Here is a 20,442-nt window from a genome sequence, read left to right on the forward strand (position 1 = left end):
GTTAAGCGATGGGTCCTTCATATATAGAGAGGATTCGATGAAGAAAGGGAAAGTATGTTTCTGACCGTTGATTGGAGACACGTGTAGGGATGGAGATTAATCGTGGTTAAATTTAGTTTGACCATGGTTTAAAGTTGCGTGGATTTGAGGCTGCCCGTTTTTTTGCGAATGATATTGTTTATTGGTTGATGGACCCGACAAAGTTACGGCGTTTTTTTTATATAGGTGGGCCGAGCCGAAAGCAGAAGCCCAGTATCTAATCATTATATAATTCACTTTTTTAAAATATTCTTGAAATAAATATCTTCGATATGAAAAAATGTAAAAATGTCATTCAGCTCACTAAAAACCCTGAGATATAACCCTCGAAGTTACAAAACGTATAACACGGTGCATAGGATTACGAAATTTAGATAAATGTAAGTATAACAACAACCTTTTCATACCGAAAAAAAAAACAACCTTTTCATACCAAAAAGAAAACAACCTTTCTAATATGCAACTTGCATGGCTTATTCAGCCTTGTTACACTTATTTAACATGCCTTCTTCGGTTGTGACCACTCCAAAATCTAGAAGAAATGTAAAGAATTAAAACAAAAGAAAATAATAGATATTGATTTAAGGTGGAATGATGCTAATTATGCCGATTTAGACGTTTGGTGGGATTATTAGGCTTCACTTTTTAGCAGCATAGCCCACTTTGTATTTATTTACCAAAGTGATTCGATTATTTTTCAGTCACAATTATGTGAATGTCTAAACCAAAGAAAACTACAAACACCATCAACTTCATCAAATATTTTTTAGACACGGCGACGGCTCCTAGTATCCTAACTAGGGTCTATCACTGGTATGAATCATTTTTCTTTCACTCCAGGACAGGCTAGCTAGTATTTTATTATTTTATTATAAAATAAAGTTTAGAGCGAATATATTGTAATGATACTCTATTTTTTATAGAGTGGAAATGAGTTTACTATGTAAATCGAGTAGTTTTATTTTTCATTTTTTTGTTCATCATTTTTTTTTCACCATTAGAGTATAACTCAACTCTATTATAGAATTAAGGACAATTCTCTCGAATAGTTATTTTTAAATTTTTGTCACAAAAAACCCTAAAAAAAAAAAAAGACCAAAATAGCTTTTTTATTTTGAAATTTTTAATATTTTTTTTATTTTTTTATTTTTTTAAATTTGAAACTCTATCCCCAAAACCCCACCTCTTAACTCTAAACTCTAAGTCCAGATTAGTTAACCCTATTTTTACCTAATAAAATTTATTTTGATCATTTTTTTCTTTAAAGACTATTTTTATGACAAAAACTTAAAAAAATACTATCAGATAAAATTTCTCTAGAATTAATCTTTTTAGAAAGATATAGAATAAACCATTGGACATACTCAATCTTGAACACATACTCAAGCAATATAAGTATGAGGCTTATAATTTTGTACACTTGAAAACTTGCAATGTATACTGTTCTTGTAACAAATGTAAGAATGATTTTTTTTTTTTTTGGTTCAAATGTAAGAATGAATTATAATCAAACTTGTAATAGAATAAAACTTCAGTTAAAAAACATAATAAAACTTTGAATACTTTTTCTTTATCTATATAAAAAGAGTAAAAAGATAATTTGTAGGACTGATAAAATTTCGTCAGTTAAAATATTGTAAATTTTAATTTTGATTTTTTGTAATTAAGATTTTTTGTTATCAATTAGGACCTATTTTTTAAGTTTCTTATTCATTCGAAATATCTGTATACCGGCACTGCTATTGGAGATGATCTAATATCATAGATTATCCACTATTATTTTTGATCTGCGGCAGTGATGTTACCATTTTCTACTTCTATCACATTATTGTCTAGAATAAGCTAGCTAAAAAAAAGCATCATGCCCCTAAAATCCAAAAGTTAAAATCAAATCAAAGCACTGGCAAAATAAACTTTTGGAGTCGACCAATAGACAATGTTAATTGTTTTGGAGTAATACTCGTTGTCCAAACTATACAACCTTTTGATAAACATTTTTATTATTCAAATCGAAAGTCACTCTAAGTTAAATAGTAAAATATGCAGAAACGAACAATTATTAGTCATCTGACTCTGTGCATGGCACGAGATCCCCTGCCACCGTACACGTGGACAACCCAACATCTTTACTCACTGCAAAGATACTCTCTCACGTCACTGATTATTAACTTATACTATAAAGTTATCAACCATATGTTATTTATTTAAATATCGTATAATACTGGTGAAACTCGAAAAGCAACAACCTCCGTGCAATCATATCATATGCATGGCTTGATCAAAGGGTAACCTTTTTCACCTTCCCCCAATCGCTAGAGTCACCGCGCTCGTTTCCATCTTCCCGTCACAATCACATCCTGTTCGTACACGTGGACCCACACATCCTCCTTTTTGGCCGAGTAGCTGATACGTCCTACCCTTTGCCGTTTCGAAAGATTACTTGTTCGACTAGTGTTGATACGATACACTCTCTCGCTTCTCTTCTGTTTCGTGATCAGAGAGAAGAGATAGAGAGGCGGAGAGCAGAGAGAGAAGCTCTTTCGTCTTCTTCTTCGTTCCGCGCTCGATCATCAAGGTTCGTGATCCGTTTCTACGTCTCTCTGGTGGTTTAAGAACTGTTTGATCGAGATGAGGTTTTGTAACTCCTTGCTTAGTTTTCTTCGCCGGAGATCCGGCGAAGAGTCGTGTACGTGCGTTAGCTCGGTGAGAGTTTCGTTTTCGATCCGTCATGTGCCGTTGATATCGTTAAAATCGAGTCGAAATCTCTCTTTGCTTTCTTGTTCTTTGTAAATTTACACGATAATCCGCACGGTTCGATGTTCGTGAAGTTCCTCCGTTTGATTGATTACGATATGATTATGCTATTGTTGTGAGCAAAATGGATCTGATATATATCTATGATAATGCAGGGGGTGATCATTGGATTGTTCGCTAGGAGTTGAATCGATCTGGAGCAATGTCGAGTTTTAATCTGAACGTAGATGTAAATCAAAACGGAGATACACTAGACGATATCGATGACATTGATTTCTCCAAGTTGCTAGAGAAGCCGAGGCCGTTGAACATCGAGAGACTGAGATCACTCGACGAAAGGTCTCTCACCGAGTTATCTGGCTCACCGCAGCTTAGAAACACGGATAATGCTTCTTACGTGGCTTCACCGAGTGTGGGTAGGTGGTCTGGATTCAACACTCCTCGGTCAGTTCATGGATTCGAGTCTCATCCTATGGTGGGAGAGGCCTGGGATGCTTTGAGGAGGTCTATGGTGTACTTCCGTGGACAGCCTGTTGGGACTATTGCTGCTGTGGATAACTCTGAAGAGAAACTTAACTATGATCAGGTGAAGAATGCTTAAACACACTCTTTTTTATCTGTCACGATTCTATTAATTCGTGTGTTGGTTTGGTTGTCTTAGGTGTTTGTGAGAGACTTTGTGCCAAGTGCTTTGGCGTTCTTGATGAACGGAGAGCCAGATATAGTGAGAAACTTCCTTTTGAAGACTCTTCGTCTTCAGTCTTGGGAGAAAAAGATTGATAGGTTCCAGCTTGGTGAAGGAGTTATGCCTGCTAGCTTCAAAGTTTTCCATGATCCCGTTAGGAACCATGAAACGTTGATTGCTGATTTTGGCGAGAGCGCGATTGGGAGAGTGGCGCCGGTTGATTCTGGATTCTGGTGGATTATTCTGCTGAGAGCCTACACAAAATCTACGGGAGACTCTTCTCTTGCTGACATGCCTGAATGCCAGAAGGGTATACGGTTGATACTAAGCCTTTGTCTCTCTGAGGGGTTTGATACTTTTCCTACTCTCTTGTGCGCTGATGGCTGCTGTATGATTGATCGTAGGATGGTGAGTAAAGTCCTTTTTACTAGTTTGATTCTTTCTACAATGAGACAGTTTGAGAATCTTCTGTTTTTTCCTTGTTGTAGGGAGTTTATGGTTACCCGATAGAGATCCAAGCCCTCTTCTTTATGGCCTTAAGGTGTGCGCTCCTCGTACTTAAACACGATGGAGAAGGTAAAGAAATGGTGGAACAGATAGTGAAGCGACTCCATGCGTTGAGCTACCACATGAGGAGTTACTTCTGGCTAGACTTGAAGCAGCTTAATGACATTTACCGATACAAGACTGAGGAATACTCTCACACTGCTGTCAACAAGTTCAACGTAATCCCTGATTCTCTTCCGGAATGGGTTTTCGACTTCATGCCATCTCACGGAGGGTTTTTTATCGGCAACGTTAGCCCCGCGAGAATGGATTTCCGCTGGTTTGCGTTGGGCAATTGTATAGCCATATTGTCTTCCATGGCTACTCCTGAACAGTCAACCGCAATTATGGATCTCATAGAATCTCGCTGGGAAGAGTTGGTTGGAGAAATGCCGCTCAAAGTTTGCTACCCTGCAATAGAAAGCCATGAATGGAGGATTGTAACTGGCTGTGACCCCAAAAACACTAGATGGAGTTACCACAATGGAGGGTCCTGGCCAGGTAAATTTACTAATTCTCCTAGACGTTTCTGTTAGTGTGGTTTTCTACTATATGCAAAAGCTAATCTGACCTTTATCTTCCCTGGCACAGTGCTGCTGTGGCTACTGACGGCTGCTTGTATCAAAACTGGTCGACCTCAAATAGCAAGACGAGCAATTGAAGTAGCTGAGGCTAGGCTTCATAAAGACAACTGGCCTGAATACTACGATGGAAAGCTAGGGAGATACGTTGGGAAGCAGTCACGTAAATGCCAGACCTGGTCAATCGCCGGATACTTAGTAGCTAAGATGATGCTGGAAGATCCATCACATGTCGGTATGGTTGCTCTTGAGGAAGACAAACAAATGAAACCCGTTATGAGAAGATCCAACTCCTGGACTTGTTGAAGTTTGATCATCTTCATTAAGGTAACATAAGCAAGAGATGATCTTAAGAGAAAACCTCATGACCCGTGGTTTTAATGCCTGATAACGACTCTTTCTTTGTTTTTCAAATTGCACATTCTACGTTGTTTTGCTTTGTGAAATATTTTTAGACTACGAAACATTTAAGCATCATAAAAAAAGAGTTCTTCTCTTTAAGCTTCACATTCTTATTACATGCATATCTCTCTCTGTTGCTCAAACATCAAGGTTTCGAGCAACGATGCCTTCAAATGTAACACCAGGTCCAAAAGCTAGAATCAGACCCCACTCGTTTTCACCTTCATTCATGTTCCTTGCTTTCCGGCTCTCCTCCAACATATACTCCAACACATAAACGATTGAATTGCTACTGGCGTTGCTATAGTCCATTAGAGCTCTTCTGCTTGGACTCAGCTTCTCCGGCGAGAGGTTAAGCCGCTTTTCCATTCGGTTCAAGATGGCTGGTCCGCCTGGATGAACCGCCCAGAACATCTGGTTATAGTCTTTAGGAGTCAGTCCCGCTTTTCCTATTAGCTTCTTGCAGAAACTCTCCACGTTGTCTTCTATTAGCTGCGGAAGTTCTCTCGACAGCGTGAAGTTTATCCCTTCTTCCGTTAGCCTCCCATCTATCGTCTTCTCTGTGTCTGCACCATGAAAAAGCCATCCTAAGTTTTATCTAAACACATTTATAGGCATAAATAGATGCAAGTACCAGGCAGGAAATTTTGAATTGCAGTGTGAAGCTCAAAGAGAGGCTTCTCAGATATGGGGTCTGGGTCGGATCCGATGATCATAGCTACAGCTCCATCACCAAACAACGCGACCCCAACAAGATCATACGGTCTGTCTGCACTTGGAGGTTTGAAACCAATGATGGTAGTCTCAGAAGTAGCAAGCAAAACTCTACTCCCCGGATTGTTCTCGGCTATGTCTTTGGCTACACGGAGGCCTGCAACGCCACCAGAACAGCCTACGAAGTAGAGAAGAACACGGTGTGTCTCGGGGCTGAGACCAAGTCCTTTGGCTAAGTACAGGTCGCCACCAGGAAGACGAGCTTCGCTTGAGGAGACGTAGACAAGGTGAGTTATGTCGGAGATAGAACGGCCCCATTTCTTGATGCAGGCTTTAGAAGCTTCCACTGCCATTTCAGTGACAGCGTCGTTGCATATATCTAGACGCTGCTTCACGGTGGATCCTCCTTCAATGGCGAGTTCTGGATACTTTGTTAGTATCTCCTCTGACATTACAACATACCTTGTCTTCACCGTCGTTGTCTTGCAGAGACGAGTGAGCTTCTGTTTTGAGTTCAGGGTCATCACAGTTGGTGGTTTTGAAGTAGCCATCAACCAAGTACTCTTGCATCACAAGCTGGTGAGGAAAGGCTTTTCCGATAGCAAGAATGGTCGCTTTCCCTGGATTTGGTTTCTTCTCCGAACCCAACTCTGTTGAATCGATGCTTCCCATTTTCTATCTGTTTTCTCTTGTTAAATATTAAGTATGTTCAAAAGGGTCAAGGTGAAAGGCATATATATATATACAGTCTATGACCTGCATCTTGTGCGGTGTTTGTTTCTGCCTAGTTGATATTTGGTGAAGATTAGGTGTGAGATTCAGGAGCTTCATGTTTATTGCATTGGCTCTTTCTTAAAGACCAATCTCGAATTCTTTGAGTATTTTCTCTTGATACATCATAATCTTTGGGTTTAACTAAAAGCTATTTGTTCCTAACCAACACAAGAGTGTGTACACTTAAAAAAAATGATCAGAGAAACCAACTAAAGCTTCTTATTATTGCTTAATCTGCCTTTACCCTTTGCTTGAATCATTCATATCCCTTGTTCAGAGGTCTGGGAAACAGTTCCCACTGATAAATTCAATCTGTACTCTGGTAACTGACTTTTGATCAAGCTTGGCAGTTGGAAATATTCCCATTCTTAGTATCAGTCACTCATCAAAATCGTAGGAATCTTAAAACTATCAACCACATATGCCACTGCTCCTCCCTGAAATGCATATATACACAAAAGACGCAGTAGCAACTGAACAAGACACTGAGAAGCACATAGATTGGAGAAAAGTTCATAGACTGTTTACCTCCATGTATTTAACTGTAGCATCATTTGCTGTAATGGATTCATTTGGAGACATATCCAATGAACATAAGTGGGCCACTTGGACTCGGACCAAACCCAACATACAAGTAAAACATTTTTTCTGTCTTTGCATAATTGAAAAAACAAAAGAGAAAAATGATAAGGAAAACGTTGACGACTTGACGGCCGTTAAAGCCACGTCAGCATATGGCCCACAGCGAGTCGTTCGTTATTTCATATCCTCTCAACTATTCTCCTCTTTATGCTCCCTTTATCCTCTCATCATCTTTCCTCCTCTCTCTCTCTCTCTCTCTCCTTCTCCTCCAATGGAGGTCACCTCCTCCTTCATCTCCACCACTTCGTCGTCGAAGTATCTCACCTTAACTTCATACTCTCCGGTGATTCTTCCGGCCTCTAGTCTCCGCTCCATCCGTACCGATTTCCTCGGCTGCTGCCACACTCTCCGTCCTCCTCCTCATCATCATCATCTTCGAACTCGCACCGGAAAACGGAAAACTAGTCGTTCATCGCCTCGTTTAGTCGTTAGAGCTTCTATCGACTCTGGTCTGATCCTCGTTGTTGTGGCTGTCACCGCTTTTTCCGCCATTGCTTTCGCTTATTGCCAAAATTCTTTCAGAAAACGAAAACTTTCCGACAAGGTCAGTCAAGTTTCCGACAAGACCAGTCAACTTTCCGACAAGGTCAGTAAAATTTACATTTCTTTTACCTCTGCATCGCTTGAGCTGATGATTTTTTTTTGATGAAATTTGAAGTGAATTCTGACTGGCTAAACTTGATCAGGTTGCAGAATCTCCAGAGACGCTTCATGGAGGAAAGATCAGTAGTAGTGAGAGTCAGCAGGAAAGTCAACATTTAGATGCTCATGAAGGAAGTCTTGTGGAAGTAAATGGAGGTTTTAGAAAGAAGGTGGAAGAGGAGGCTCATCAAATCCAGGAAACTGCTAACGAGACGGTTGCCACGTCATCAATCACCAGAAGTTTTAGAAAGAAGGTGGAAGAAAGTGCGAACAAATCTGAGGAAGAGGAGGCTCATCAAGTCCAGGAAGCTGCTGTGATGGAGTATGATCCATTTGTGGCCAAAGAAATGGCAGCTGAGGAGTCTCAGTTTGCTGTTGCCGGTGTCAGCACTATTGCTAGTGAACATAGTTCTATAGATGAGTCCCTTTCATCTTCTTTGAGTAATGGGCATGTTGCTGTGGATTCAGCTACATTGGGAACACAAGCACCTGAAGAGCAAACGGTTATGGAGAATGGTTTCTCGCAGGCAGTGGTGGGAGTTCATTCGGTTGCTTCTCCACATGTGGTGGTAGATGACGATGCGCATGCTCTGGAGAATAAGTATAATGGTTTGACCCAGAAGCCTATTGAGTACAGCATTTTCACGGAGAGCAAAAGAGAAGAGATTCATACATTTTATGGGTCTAATCATTCATCACCCACTTCTTCAAGGCTGGCAAGTGTTAAAACAGTCTCTCCTACTCTTACTTCTACTGCAACTGATAGTGTACTGCTAGACCACAAGAACGGTGGAGTAATTGATACTCAGTTCTCAGGACCAAGTTCTGGTCAGGCTACTGGTACGTTGACAGTGAGGTACTTTCCTGTAAGGCCAATCCATGAGATGATGCTGTAAAGTTACTTTTCCTTTGCAGGCTATGTTGAGGAAGAGAATCTTGTGGGACACGGTAACGGTGGTTTATCCCACAAAAGGAAAGATGTAAGAAGAGACTGGGAAGTTCCAGATGATGGGAAGAAGCATGTGGTTCACCCAACTGATGAAAACATGCCTGAGTTCCCTTCCCAGATACTTAATAGCAATGGGCTTTCTCCAGAAACTACTGATGCTTACTACCGGTTACTTAGAGATGGGAGGTAATAAATGTTCTCTGGTTTGGAAAAAACAGTGTTTTATCTTGTGGCTGTCCTCTGCCTTCTTCGCTCTTCTTTAATGGGAAATTTTATTACCAAACAAATGTTACTGCATTGTTTGAATTTGAGGGTGTAATATCCTTATATAATAGGTTAATGGACTGCATAAACGTACTTGAGGATTTGGAGAAAAAGGATCTATTGGACATGAACAAGGTATGACTGCTTTCATGAGCAATATGGATGTGTTCTTAGTATTGATTCAACTGATCTTATTTTTCCTATCTCCTCACATCAGATTTATCACGCAAGCTTCTTTAAACTCTGCAAGAAGAAAAGAGCTGTCAAGGAAGCATTTCGCTTTACCAAGTTGATTCCAAATCCAACCTTGAGCACATTCAATATGTTAATGTCTGTATGTGCCAGCTCCCAGGACATAGAAGGTGATATTATTATCCATATTTAATTTTTTGATCTTGCTAAAGTTCATCATTCTTTTAAAATGTTTACTTATGTAGGAGCTCGTGGAGTTCTGCATCTGGTGCAAGAGAATGGTATGATGGCTGATTGCAAACTTTACACAACTTTGATTTCAAGTTGTGCTAAAAGCGGGAAAGTTGATGCAATGTTTGAGGTATACTAATCTTCTTTTCCATGAAGAAACATAATAGGCTGGTTCATTTTTAGTCTTGTCTGAATGGTGTGGTATTATTGTGCCATGTATTGTGCACTTCTGTGGTGTTATATTCTCAGGTGTTCCACCAGATGGCAAATTCTGGAGTAGAACCCAACCTTCACACGTTTGGTGCGCTTATTGATGGCTGTGCTAGAGCTGGACAAGTAGCCAAGGCATTTGGTGCTTATGGTATTTTAAGGTCTAAGGTTTGTATTGCCTCCTATCATGTTTCTAGATTGCTGATATTATCCTCTTGCTTTGTGGCTACTAAATGTTTTTGTAACATCAAGGCTTTTATTACATTGATGACATGTTCGATGCAGTAGAATGTTAAGCCAGACCGGGTTGTATTCAACGCCCTCATCTCCGCATGTGGCCAATCAGGAGCTGTTGACCGTGCTTTCGATGTGTTAGCCGAAATGAAGGCTGAGACGCACCCTATAGACCCTGATCATATCACGGTTGGTGCGTTGATGAAGGCATGTTTCAATGCTGGTCAGGTGTGTGGCTTTTTTTTTTTGTTTTTGTTCCATTTTTTGTTTTGTTTTTTACTTTCTATTTTGATTAAAGGATAAGTTTTATTCCAGGTCGAACGAGCTAAAGAAGTGTACAAGATGATCCATCAATATGGAATAAAGGGTACTCCAGAAGTCTATACCATTGCTGTGAATAGCTGCAGCAAGTCTGGGGACTGGGATTTTGCATGTAGCATATACAGTGACATGAAAGAGAAACGTGTTGTCCCTGATGAGGTATGTCTATTTTTGAATTATGTGTCATGTTGAAGTTGCATATCCAACTGGAAAGGATTCTGGCCATTATGTCAGAGCTCCCTAGTTCGAGTGACTATTGGGACGAAACTAATATTACATGCTGTGGTTTCGGGCCTATGAGGATTACAAGATTTGGCCCGAACCTCTTGGTATTCAAAAAAAAAAAAAAGAAGTTCCATATCTTTATGAGGCATGAACATGTTATCTCTAAGATTACCTGCTAAAACTTATGGAAGTGTGTGTTAGGAGTTAACTGTTTAACACTTTAACTAAGAGAATTTATTTTAAGTGCTTCTAAAGCCATCTTACTTATATGTGCAATCTTGGTTTTAACCTTTGCAGGTCTTTTTTAGTGCATTGATCGATGTTGCGGGACATGCAAAAATGTTAGAGGAAGCTTTTGGCATTCTTCAGGATGCGAAATCTCAAGGCATACGTCTGGGAACCATAACATATAGCTCACTGATGGGAGCTTGTTGTAATGTATGTTGCCTTTTATAGTTGTAGCAAGAGTCTTGAACACTACTGATACCCTTTTTCTTTTTGGTTTAGGCGAAAAATTGGAAGAAAGCACTGGAGCTCTATGAAAAGATCAAGTCAATCAAACTTAGACCAACTGTTTCAACAATGAATGCTCTTATAACCGCCTTGTGTAAGACCTCATACATTACACTATCTTAATCTTTTACCCTTATTAATAAATAAATAAATATGATAAAAGTATAAGGCGGAAAAGAAAAATCATTACTGGTATGACACCTTAGAGTATCAACAGGTGAAGGTGGTCAACTTCCCAAGGCTATGGAATATCTTGATGAGATAAAGACTTTGGGATTAACACCAAACACTATCACTTACTCTATGCTCATGCTGGCAAGTGAAAGGTAACTTCTTCTTAAATTGAATTATTTAGGCTTTGTTTGGATTAGTAAGTAATCAGTGCAGATTTGAGAATTCTGTATTCTCTGAAATTTACGTGTGTAGAAAGGATGACTTTGAGGTAAGTTTCAAGCTTCTCTCTCGAGCAAAAGAAGATGGAGTATCACCAAACTTCATCATGTGTAGATGCATAACAAGTAAGCTTTTGTATTTTACATTCAATGCAATCAAACATGTAAGCGTTTGTCTTAATATAGCACTTATGTTTCTTACTTCTTCTTTTTTGCTATTCTATAAAGGCCTTTGCAAGCGAAGGTTTGAGAAGGCATCTGCAGCTGGTGAACCTGTTGTGTCATTCAAATCAGGACGACCTCAGATTGAAAATAAATGGTCAGTATAGCTTCCTCTTTCAAATCTTAAGGCAGTCCATCACTCTTCTTCTTAATGTTGATATTGATAAACTTCCCTTTCTTTCAGGACATCAATGGCCTTAATGGTTTACCGTGAGACAATATCAGGTGGTACAGTTCCTACTACAGAAGTAGTTTCACAAGTTTTGGGATGCTTGCAACTTCCACATGATGCTGCTTTGAGGGATAGGCTGGTTTCGAATTTAGGCAACATTTCTTCACAAAAGCAGCATAACATATTCCCATTAGTAGATGGGTTTGGAGAGTATGATCCTCGAGCATTTTCACTTCTTGAGGTAATGTTGGTAGCTTCATATAGATATTCATTACGTCCACAGAGTTTATATTATTATTTTTCATGATTTGCAGGAGGCTACTTCTCTTGGAGTTCTTCCTTCTATGTCCTTCAATAAAGTTCCATTGTTTTTTGACACGACAGAACTGCCCAAAAACGTGGCTGAGGTAAAACCCTTTTGTTATAGTGGAATAAACTTTACATAATAATAGCTAGGAAGGCTATAGTTTAACTCTTCCAGTGATCATGAATTGTATATTGAATAAAAAAAAAACAGATCAATATCTCACTGTTTTAGCACTTTTAGGATTCCCATGTATCTAATAATGTCATGAAATATATGACAGGTTTACCTCTTAACCATCTTTAAAGGTCTTAAGCATCGCCTTGCAGCTGGTAAGATAATCTGTTTTCTCTAACTTTTCTTGATATAACTTTAAATTAGTCTTCTTTAATTTAATTTCAACCCCTTAAATAGTTATTGGTCTTTTGGCTTTTCTTGATCTGAATATCCACTATCAGATCATCAACTTTAGGATAAAAATCTTAAACAAATGGTTAGTTAGTTGGGAAGATCTAACTGGTTGATTGAATTTTCAATGGCTTTGAGGTCTGTAATTAAAATCTCTTACCTGTTAATCTCATGTTTGTTTCAGGTGCAAAGATACCTCATATAAATTTGATAATTTCCATAGAAGAGAAGGAGATTACAACTCCTGAAGGAGAGAAGACAATTGACCTTGCAGGAAGGTAAACTGATGAGTATCCTATATTTTCTATTTTAATTATCCAGAGATTATGTTTACCATCTGAAGTTATATATATATTATTTCTAAGAACTTCCCTTGTGTTGACAGGGTTGGACAAGACATTTCTGCCTTGTTGAGAAGGTTGGGGATACCTTATCACAGAAAGGATGCTAAATTAAGAATTAATGGTGTTGCTTTGAAGAACTGGTTTCAACCAAAGCTTGATTCGCCATTCTCTACAAAGCCAGGGGACTTAAGATCATCTCAAGTACCATTAGGTAACCAAATCACTCGCCAGCAACGCAGCATTCGGCTAGGGAACTTGTCACTTGAGTGAGAACTGAGAAGAGGCTTCTCTCATTTTGATCCTAGTTAACCTCCGAGAGTTTTTTTTTTTTTTTCCACACGCAACGAGATACTCAGTGCATGTCACATCACATTCCTCCAGAATCGGAGCAGAAAAGTGAAACATTCAAGTTTTGCTTCCTGCATGGTTCTTGCTGTCCACATGAGGATGTTGCATAGTGACATGAAGTTAATTGCATGGTAAAACAGTTGGTATGTATATCTCTATAAGTTTGTATTTATTCATATATAAATGGTAAATGATTCTTTTAAAGACTTCAGAAACTTGTCTCTGTATCACTTTATTAGAGATAAACCAAATATGAGACTGTAAAATTCCACTTCAAGATTCTCCATGATTAAAAAAATACATGGAAAAAGATAATGAAAAGATCAAGAGACATCTAGCTTCTCTTTTTAACTTCATTGTAACCGAGAAGCAATGAGATCAAGAAACACTTCTTCTCTAAAAGGAATGGTCAAGCCTCCCATTGGATGATTGAATCCAAACTCTTCCTCTGCTCGGCTAAGGAACTCTCTGAAGGAAGGATCATTCAGAAACGAAATTGGAACCACGAATCTCTTCTTCTCCTTCTCAATCTGTTCTCCTACGTACACTGCCACATGCCCTTTAGGGACATGATCCAGTGCTGATGATGTTCGGTTTCTGCTTGCCAGGGAGTTTAGCTTCAGTATCTGCTTTGTTGCAGTTGTGATCGCAAAACGACTCAACCCCATCTTTCTTTTTTTGCTTTAGGACCAAAGATGCTAAACGATTTTTTTTTTTTGGTTTTCACCACAATGCTTGAGATGAAGAAAGGTGGGGTGATGATTGTCTCTATTTATAATAATGAAATTTTTTAAAGTTATAATGATTTTTTTTTAAATTAACGACTAATAGCTTTTCAGTAATTTAAGGGCAATTATTGTGTTTTTTTTCCTCATGCAAGTTGTTCATGAAGTCCAACAAAAAATTATTTGTTCTTACTAATATAAAAATATAAAACTAAGCTGAAAAGTCAAAATATTATTATTATATCCTTTTTCTCTGAATATTATTTGAACTTATGAAAGTTGTTCTACTTCCTTCGGCATAGAAGTGTGTGTGCTTTCAAAAAGATAATAACAAGTGGACAAGCACATGCAAAGAAGACACCGAGCAACTTGTCACATTGGCTGAAATAACGATCAACACGAAGAAAAAATTCAGGATAGATATAACCAATTTGATATTTCAGATTTAAATATAGAAAATGCTCAATTTGGTTAATCATTGGATTGGTTTTCGTCTGATAGATGCGAATCATTAGGGCCGCAAATATACTTCAATTAACAAATCATTACATTTAAATACTATCATTTTGCTGAGCCGCATCTAATCACCCAATTTTCAGTCTCGGATCATATAGATGCTTTTCGGAATCGTTCTTGATCTACTAGTTGGCGACTCCACATTATTTATTTCCTTATTGATATGTGAGAAGTTAATATTTGTGTTTGATTGATAGTTCTTTAGATAGATGTTCTTATTGCTATTTGGCAGTTATCCTAGTATACATATATAGCTTAATGTGCTATAATGATACTACCTCTAGAACTTAGCATACGTATGTTGATATATTACGTCTGTGTTTATGCGACAAAGTATATAAGAAATTTATTCCTAGTTACATTATAACATGGCCGTTACCTTTATTTGATTCGCGTCTTGTAGATTTTCAAGATGTTCTTGACCGTTGTTCTGATCTTTTTGTTGAAATGTCATTTTCTGTAACTTACAACTTTACAAGTAATACAAGATATAATTGCCATGATCTTATCTACCATGCACACCCAAACCGAAAATATTTGCAAATCATATACCTCTAATTGAGATTGACAAGATACAGTAGTTAATGCATCACAATCAGAAAAAGGAGCTTACAATGAAGACCTATCGTTAGTCCAGAAAATGGCCAGCGCAATTGGTTCTAAATCTGTGTGCTATATTGTTTTAAAAAGCAAAAAAAGTCGTTGAAGAAACTGTGTTTAATCAAAAAAAAAAAGTAAAAAAAAAAGAGAGAAGGTTTGGATTCTTTTATTTATTATCTTATAAACTTTTTTTTTTTTTTATAAATTTAAGATAAAGAATTTGGTTTTGTTTATACAATACTGATTTTTTTGCCACCAAAATTTATATTGCTACCCAATTATTTGATAACGAAGGTCTTTGGGTTTAAATTCGATAAATAATAGGCCTGATCTTGGCATAGTCTAGATCAAAAGAGAATGCATGTATAGTTTTTTTTTTTTTTTTTTTTTTTTGAACACAAGAATAGTTAGTGACTAAAGTTAAAACAATTTAGATAAATGATATGGCCATGCAGATAATGGGTCGAAATAAATGCTAATGACTGGTTTCTAACACCGACATTGGTCAGGTTTAATTAACTCCGATTTTACCATTGAACCTCTGCAACCATGTGATTCTTAGCTTCACCTAGAAATCATCGATCGGGCTAAGGTACTTTGGATATTCCGAATCAAGGCTAAGATTATCTTTGAAAACATAAAAATCTTTCTTGATCAATGTTTTTTGTGGAAGTACATAATATTATAACCTGATTTAACTGGTTATACAACATATTTACAGGCTGATTCAACATGTTCTCCTTTGCAGAAATAAACAAAGGGAACAACCAAAACAAAAAATATATAAAATGGAAAAAAAATGTGGCTTCCCAAAAGATGTCTCAAGTTCAAACAATACAACCATAAGAATTCAAAAGACCCACGAATATTTCTTCTCTGCAAGGAATCGTTAATCCACCAATTGGATGGTTGAAACCAAACTCTTCCTCTGCTCGCCTAAGCAAACACTGAAACGAAGGATGGTTCAAATACGAGATCGGAACCACGAATCGCTTCTTGTTCTCCATCTCTTCTCCGACATAAACCGCAACATGTCCTTTTGGGACACGAGACTGCTGTTTTTGCGACTGTTTAGAGTTGATAACACGCGAGAATCGAATAGCCATTTCTAAAGTAATGAGATTTATAGAATCTTACTAGAATACTCTGTTTTATGAAAGTGGAGAAAGATTGAATTGATATTTTTTGGTGGAGTTGTGTTTCAGTTAGTTGTTATTTATAGAGTTTCAAAAAGGTCATGGAATCAAACTTCGAATTTGAGTTTAATGATACAAAATATTTTATTGTATTTAAAAATTAGGAGTTTGGAGGTTTTCACATGGGATCTGCTTAATAATAAACTAGGGCTTCTTACCTAGAAAAGCATCAAGCTGATACTAATTTCTCTGGGTGACTTTAGAATATAATCAGATAGGGACCCACTTTTGATTAAAAAAAAAAAAAATCAGATAGGGACCCACCAAAGCTACAGAACTCACATGCTCTCTCTCTCTCTGATTAAAATCTCTGGCCGTCACATAAAAACAGGCTTGGTCCTATTGGTTCTGATGAATAGACAACAGAAACAAGTGTCCTTATTAAATATTGATGACTATATACATTTTTGACAAGTCTATTGTTGGCTCTTGAAAATGGTGGCTTTTGGTCTATATGTGTTACCCCTAGAGCCCCACTCGAGATGACCTTTGCGTCTTAACTAAAATTGTGTTTACAAAACTTAATTCTATATATCATAATAACAGTTACTATAAAATCTAAATTTATTATAATTTTAAAAATCTGTAAGAGGACCCTTTTGTGTAATACTAAGCTTGTAGTCAAGAAAATGAGAAAACATTGAACATGCATTGTTTCTTTAGTTCTTATGTAGAATCAAGAAGTTCAAGGTAACATTTAGGGAGAAGTTGTGTGTCTTAAAGAGTTATTTTATTTTATATATTATTAGTATGATTTCTCTTAGAACCCTTAACTTATCAACAATAGTTCAGTCTTCATCACTGATTCTACAATAACACAAAGTTGGATGAATTTATTTAAGACCAACATTTGGTATCCACATTATACAGCGGAGGAAGGTTCGATTCTTTCAATAAGATCAAACCAACCGGTTGAAATGTTTCAGTTACATGTTTGATCTGAAACAATTAATTAGAAATTTAGAATATTTAGTATAAATCGCATGCATTTATGCATGATTAGGGTAGTTATAAGAAAACTCAGTTATTGTAAAGACGGTCACGTGTTGTATTTGCATTATTGTTATTATCACAATTATATCTTCCTAATAGCAGAGAGTAACATGTGCTTGACAATCTATATATGCAATAATTAGATATGATTTATCGTTAAGTTTCATAAAATATTTGAGCAGTTCTGTTTGAGACATTTTTAACAGTTTATAATTTGTTTGTTATTCGAAGAATGTATGTCCTATTTTGATTCATCAACGGTTACATACTACAACCAATTTAGCTTATTCAGAGTGCATGTGATCCACCATTCCTTTAAATATATAATGATGTAAGTCAGAACTGGTTATTCAAAATAAATAACTACAATTATGTAATTAAGTGATTTCCCATTATGTAAAAGCTTTCCATATTTATAATATTTTTTTTCTTTAACAGTAGTATTAGAAGCAGTAATATTTGGCCATTAAGTTTGTTTCAATTCATATTTGATTCCTAATATATTAAGCATTAATCAAACAAAAAATGTCAGAAAATATGATCTTTCGCGAAAAGAGCTTCAAAAAGTTCATGATCCTTCACAAGCTTTAGAAAAATTTAATCCAATCAGCCTCTAAATCTTCAGGTTCTAGTGGTTTGGATATGAATACTTGCACAACGATTAAAATCTTATTTCGAAACACAAACTTTGAACAAGTGTCATACACACACACACTAAATTTCATATAATTCTCAGATAGAACAACAACAAAAAGATTCATTTCTACAACAAAAAAAAAGATTCATCAAAACCCTACTAAAACTATTAATTAATCAATGCGTTCCTCAATGCAGCTGCTGAGAAGTAATGAGGTGAAGAAACGCTTCTTCTCGACAAGGAATCGTCAAACCGCCCATTGGATGATGAAATCCAAACTCTTCCTCTGCGCGATTAAGAAACTCTCTGAACAAAGGATGGTTCAAGTATGATATCGGAACCACAAACCTCGTCTTCTCCGTTCTTTCGCCAACGTAAACCGCTACGTGACCTTTAGGAACAAGCCCTGAAGCTGTTGTTGATGATGGTGAACCGTTCTTGTTCCTCATAGATTGTGATTTGAAGATTTGCTTTGCATTTGGAAGCATGGACCGCACTAAACCCATCTTCTTATTTGTTTTTAAATGAAACGTTAACAATTTTGTGGATGAAAAAAAATCTTTGAAGCAAGTGACTTGATAGACAAGGAGGAGAAGAAGTTTCTATTTATAGTAGCAAACTTAAAGCATGCAGCTTCCAGATAAAAATGACATGAATGTTAAAATAACAGCAAGATGAGATATCTCTCACTTAAAAAAACCCAAAAGTTATGGGCTGTTGGGCCCTCCCGTCATCCATCTGGCTCACATGGCTTAGCTCATCTTTATGTAAAGTCACCATATATATTTGTAAAATGTGACTGCACATAATGTACGTTTTTATATGATTGCCAATATAAAAGGATGGGTATATTTAATTGGAGCCTCGAAGTGGTGAATAGTGTGACCTGGGTCATAATAAGTGGGTCCAGTTCTTGAACCACTTTTAGCAATGGTTGAATTCCAAGTCCTAATAATAAAAGTATATTTTTTCCTTTGCTCTCAAACTAGGGGCCGTACTGCTGGGACGAACTATGAGCTAGTATAGAGATGGTTATATATATATATATATATTTTTTGCCATCTATTTTTATTATTATTAACGGGCCAAAACCCAACGGGCTAACCCCATCTACCGTACAAAGAACATAAGCCTAAAACATAAGGGCGAAATAAAACTACTTTGACCACAAGACCAAATGTGGCCCAAAACAGTAAGACCCATCTTTTTCACCGGAACACAACTCACTCCACGCGTCAAGCATTAACGTGGACGGTACACGTGTTGAAATCCTCACCTACGAGGCAACACGCGTCACATGGCCACCTCCCGGAGACCTAATTGGCGTTTCACCGGACCTCTGCCGAAAACCGTCTCCCAATCTCCACTATCGAGCATACCAGGAAGAGACACCACTACCCCTCCTCTTTCCATCTTCATCCATCGTTCACTTCGTGGACCATCAATCGGCCGACGCCAGACACAACCCAAAAAAAGAAACAAAGCCGCCGTCAACACCAAAGACGATGCTACGCGGAGTCAGAAGCCGACTGTTCACCTTCAATCGAAACAGGTGCAACATTGGAGACAAAACCCGATCAACCACCTAGCGTTGGTGCGTCGCCACTACTTATATATTATATATTAAAATAAAAATCTTTTTGATTATATATAAATATTTAATACAGCTCGATAAATAGTTTGATGAATTTATTTGCCATTGGATAAGGTCTGACTATCTCTGCATGTGATTTCGATGATGACGATTGTGACTGTTGCTAGGGCTGAGTTTGAATATGCAACATACCACCGTTTAGTGATGGAATAGATCGAAAACTAAATCCTCACAGAACTATAGCTATTCGCTGCCTGTGTGGCCTACTACATTCTTGTTTTTCTATCTTACATTATTCGCTGCATCTTTTTTTTTTTTTTTGCTAAGAATATGAATTTCATTACTTGAATGAGCTGGTTGTGTTTTACATAGTGTTAAGTCTGACAGGCAATCACAATGGCAAAAAAGTTAAAAACATAGTGAAAACCCGATTGAAAAGCAGAGAACTGATAAAACAGAAAAATTTCTATCGCTACTCAGTGGCAAGCCACCGCTGCATTAGGCCCTTGAAAGCTTTCCTGTTACTTCGAGCAAGGATGATATCCTTGAGTTGTCTGTCCAATTTCTTAAACAAGGCCGCCGGTGAAGAGGAGACGTTGTTGTGAAGTCTGCTGTTGCGCTCTGTCCAAATGGTGTAGATGGTTGCTTGAGAGGCTAAGCGACGAAGGGTTAGTGGAGTGACTGAGTCCCTATCTCCCATCCAGGTAACAAACGCCAACCAAGTGTGAAAGAAGAATCTCCCATACCCTAGACGCCTCAAGATTAAGGTCCAAAGGTGCTCGCTAACTTCACACCTAAGGAAAAGATGATCTCGGTCTTCCAATGCTTGATCGCAGAGACAACATGATTGTTGGACTTGTAAGCCCCACATTGATAGCCTAGCTCTGGTCGGTAGCCTGTCTAGGTGTGTTATCCAGAAATGAAAAGCATGACGAGGAATAGCTCCTTTGAACCACACATTAGCGGTCCACTGTTGAGTGGGTGCTCTGGGGCGTAATGATTCCCATGTATGCTTAGCCGAGAAGTGATCAAGTTCAATATCATTAGCACACCAAAGAAATTCATCGTCAGGA

General features: G+C 37.7%; 5 protein-coding genes and 1 pseudogene across 6 annotated transcripts; 2 read left to right on the forward strand and 4 right to left on the reverse strand.

Moving 5' to 3' along the window:
- Window positions 1-2,268: 2,268 nt before the first annotated feature.
- LOC106341397 (probable alkaline/neutral invertase B) lies at window positions 2,269-5,120 on the forward strand. Its single transcript, XM_013780174.1, has 5 exons — window positions 2,269-2,614; window positions 2,949-3,379; window positions 3,455-3,886; window positions 3,967-4,525; window positions 4,616-5,120. The coding sequence occupies exons 2-5, from the start codon at window positions 2,996-2,998 to the stop codon at window positions 4,909-4,911; spliced, it is 1,671 nt and encodes a 556-aa protein (XP_013635628.1). The 5' UTR covers window positions 2,269-2,614; window positions 2,949-2,995; the 3' UTR covers window positions 4,912-5,120.
- LOC106341421 lies at window positions 5,080-6,433 on the reverse strand (annotated as a pseudogene).
- Window positions 6,434-7,291: 858 nt separating this feature from the next.
- Window positions 7,292-13,312, forward strand: LOC106341380 (pentatricopeptide repeat-containing protein MRL1, chloroplastic). Of its 2 annotated transcripts, none has more exons than XM_013780161.1 (19): window positions 7,292-7,723; window positions 7,824-8,619; window positions 8,695-8,914; window positions 9,064-9,127; window positions 9,210-9,354; window positions 9,430-9,545; window positions 9,665-9,793; window positions 9,914-10,087; window positions 10,175-10,339; window positions 10,703-10,843; window positions 10,913-11,012; window positions 11,136-11,244; window positions 11,345-11,436; window positions 11,539-11,629; window positions 11,717-11,945; window positions 12,019-12,111; window positions 12,292-12,340; window positions 12,601-12,694; window positions 12,802-13,312. In XM_013780161.1, exons 1-19 carry the CDS (start codon window positions 7,349-7,351, stop codon window positions 13,028-13,030), a joined length of 3,411 nt encoding a protein of 1,136 aa, XP_013635615.1. In that variant the 5' UTR covers window positions 7,292-7,348; the 3' UTR covers window positions 13,031-13,312. The 2 variants fall into 2 exon arrangements, with proteins under 2 accessions (XP_013635615.1, XP_013635620.1); XM_013780166.1 differs by having other exon boundaries at window positions 7,292-7,681.
- Window positions 13,080-13,855, reverse strand: LOC106341436 (auxin-induced protein 15A). The gene has a single exon (XM_013780213.1). It carries the CDS (start codon window positions 13,774-13,776, stop codon window positions 13,462-13,464), a length of 315 nt encoding a protein of 104 aa, XP_013635667.1. The 5' UTR covers window positions 13,777-13,855; the 3' UTR covers window positions 13,080-13,461.
- A 1,732-nt stretch (window positions 13,856-15,587) lies between these two features.
- On the reverse strand, window positions 15,588-16,270 carry LOC106296244 (auxin-induced protein X15). The gene has a single exon (XM_013732333.1). The coding sequence runs from the start codon at window positions 16,053-16,055 to the stop codon at window positions 15,777-15,779; it is 279 nt and encodes a 92-aa protein (XP_013587787.1). The 5' UTR covers window positions 16,056-16,270; the 3' UTR covers window positions 15,588-15,776.
- A 1,529-nt stretch (window positions 16,271-17,799) lies between these two features.
- Window positions 17,800-18,422, reverse strand: LOC106298679 (auxin-responsive protein SAUR20). Its single transcript, XM_013734822.1, has one exon. The coding sequence runs from the start codon at window positions 18,279-18,281 to the stop codon at window positions 17,964-17,966; it is 318 nt and encodes a 105-aa protein (XP_013590276.1). The 5' UTR covers window positions 18,282-18,422; the 3' UTR covers window positions 17,800-17,963.
- Between the last annotated feature and the right edge of the window lie 2,020 nt (window positions 18,423-20,442).

This window comes from Brassica oleracea, chromosome C1 (genome assembly GCF_000695525.1).
Source record: "Brassica oleracea var. oleracea cultivar TO1000 chromosome C1, BOL, whole genome shotgun sequence".
NCBI classification, from domain to species: domain Eukaryota; kingdom Viridiplantae; phylum Streptophyta; class Magnoliopsida; order Brassicales; family Brassicaceae; genus Brassica; species Brassica oleracea.

What these genes read in the sequence shown, in the direction of transcription:
- LOC106341397 (XM_013780174.1), top strand. Translation starts at nt 2,996, where the DNA reads ATGTCGAGTTTTAATCTGAACGTAGATGTAAATCAAAACGGAGATACA. An exon ending in GTATGATTGATCGTAGGATG is followed by an intron (nt 3,887 to 3,966) that starts GTGAGTAAAGTC and finishes TCCTTGTTGTAG; the next exon opens with GGAGTTTATGGTTACCCGAT. An exon ending in CAATGGAGGGTCCTGGCCAG is followed by an intron (nt 4,526 to 4,615) that starts GTAAATTTACTA and finishes TCCCTGGCACAG; the next exon opens with TGCTGCTGTGGCTACTGACG.
- LOC106341380 (XM_013780161.1), top strand. Translation starts at nt 7,349, where the DNA reads ATGGAGGTCACCTCCTCCTTCATCTCCACCACTTCGTCGTCGAAGTAT. An exon ending in AACGTGTTGTCCCTGATGAG is followed by an intron (nt 10,340 to 10,702) that starts GTATGTCTATTT and finishes TAACCTTTGCAG; the next exon opens with GTCTTTTTTAGTGCATTGAT. An exon ending in CTCATGCTGGCAAGTGAAAG is followed by an intron (nt 11,245 to 11,344) that starts GTAACTTCTTCT and finishes TTACGTGTGTAG; the next exon opens with AAAGGATGACTTTGAGGTAA.
- LOC106341436 (XM_013780213.1), bottom strand. Translation starts at nt 13,776, where the DNA reads ATGGGGTTGAGTCGTTTTGCGATCACAACTGCAACAAAGCAGATACTG.
- LOC106296244 (XM_013732333.1), bottom strand. Translation starts at nt 16,055, where the DNA reads ATGGCTATTCGATTCTCGCGTGTTATCAACTCTAAACAGTCGCAAAAA.
- LOC106298679 (XM_013734822.1), bottom strand. Translation starts at nt 18,281, where the DNA reads ATGGGTTTAGTGCGGTCCATGCTTCCAAATGCAAAGCAAATCTTCAAA.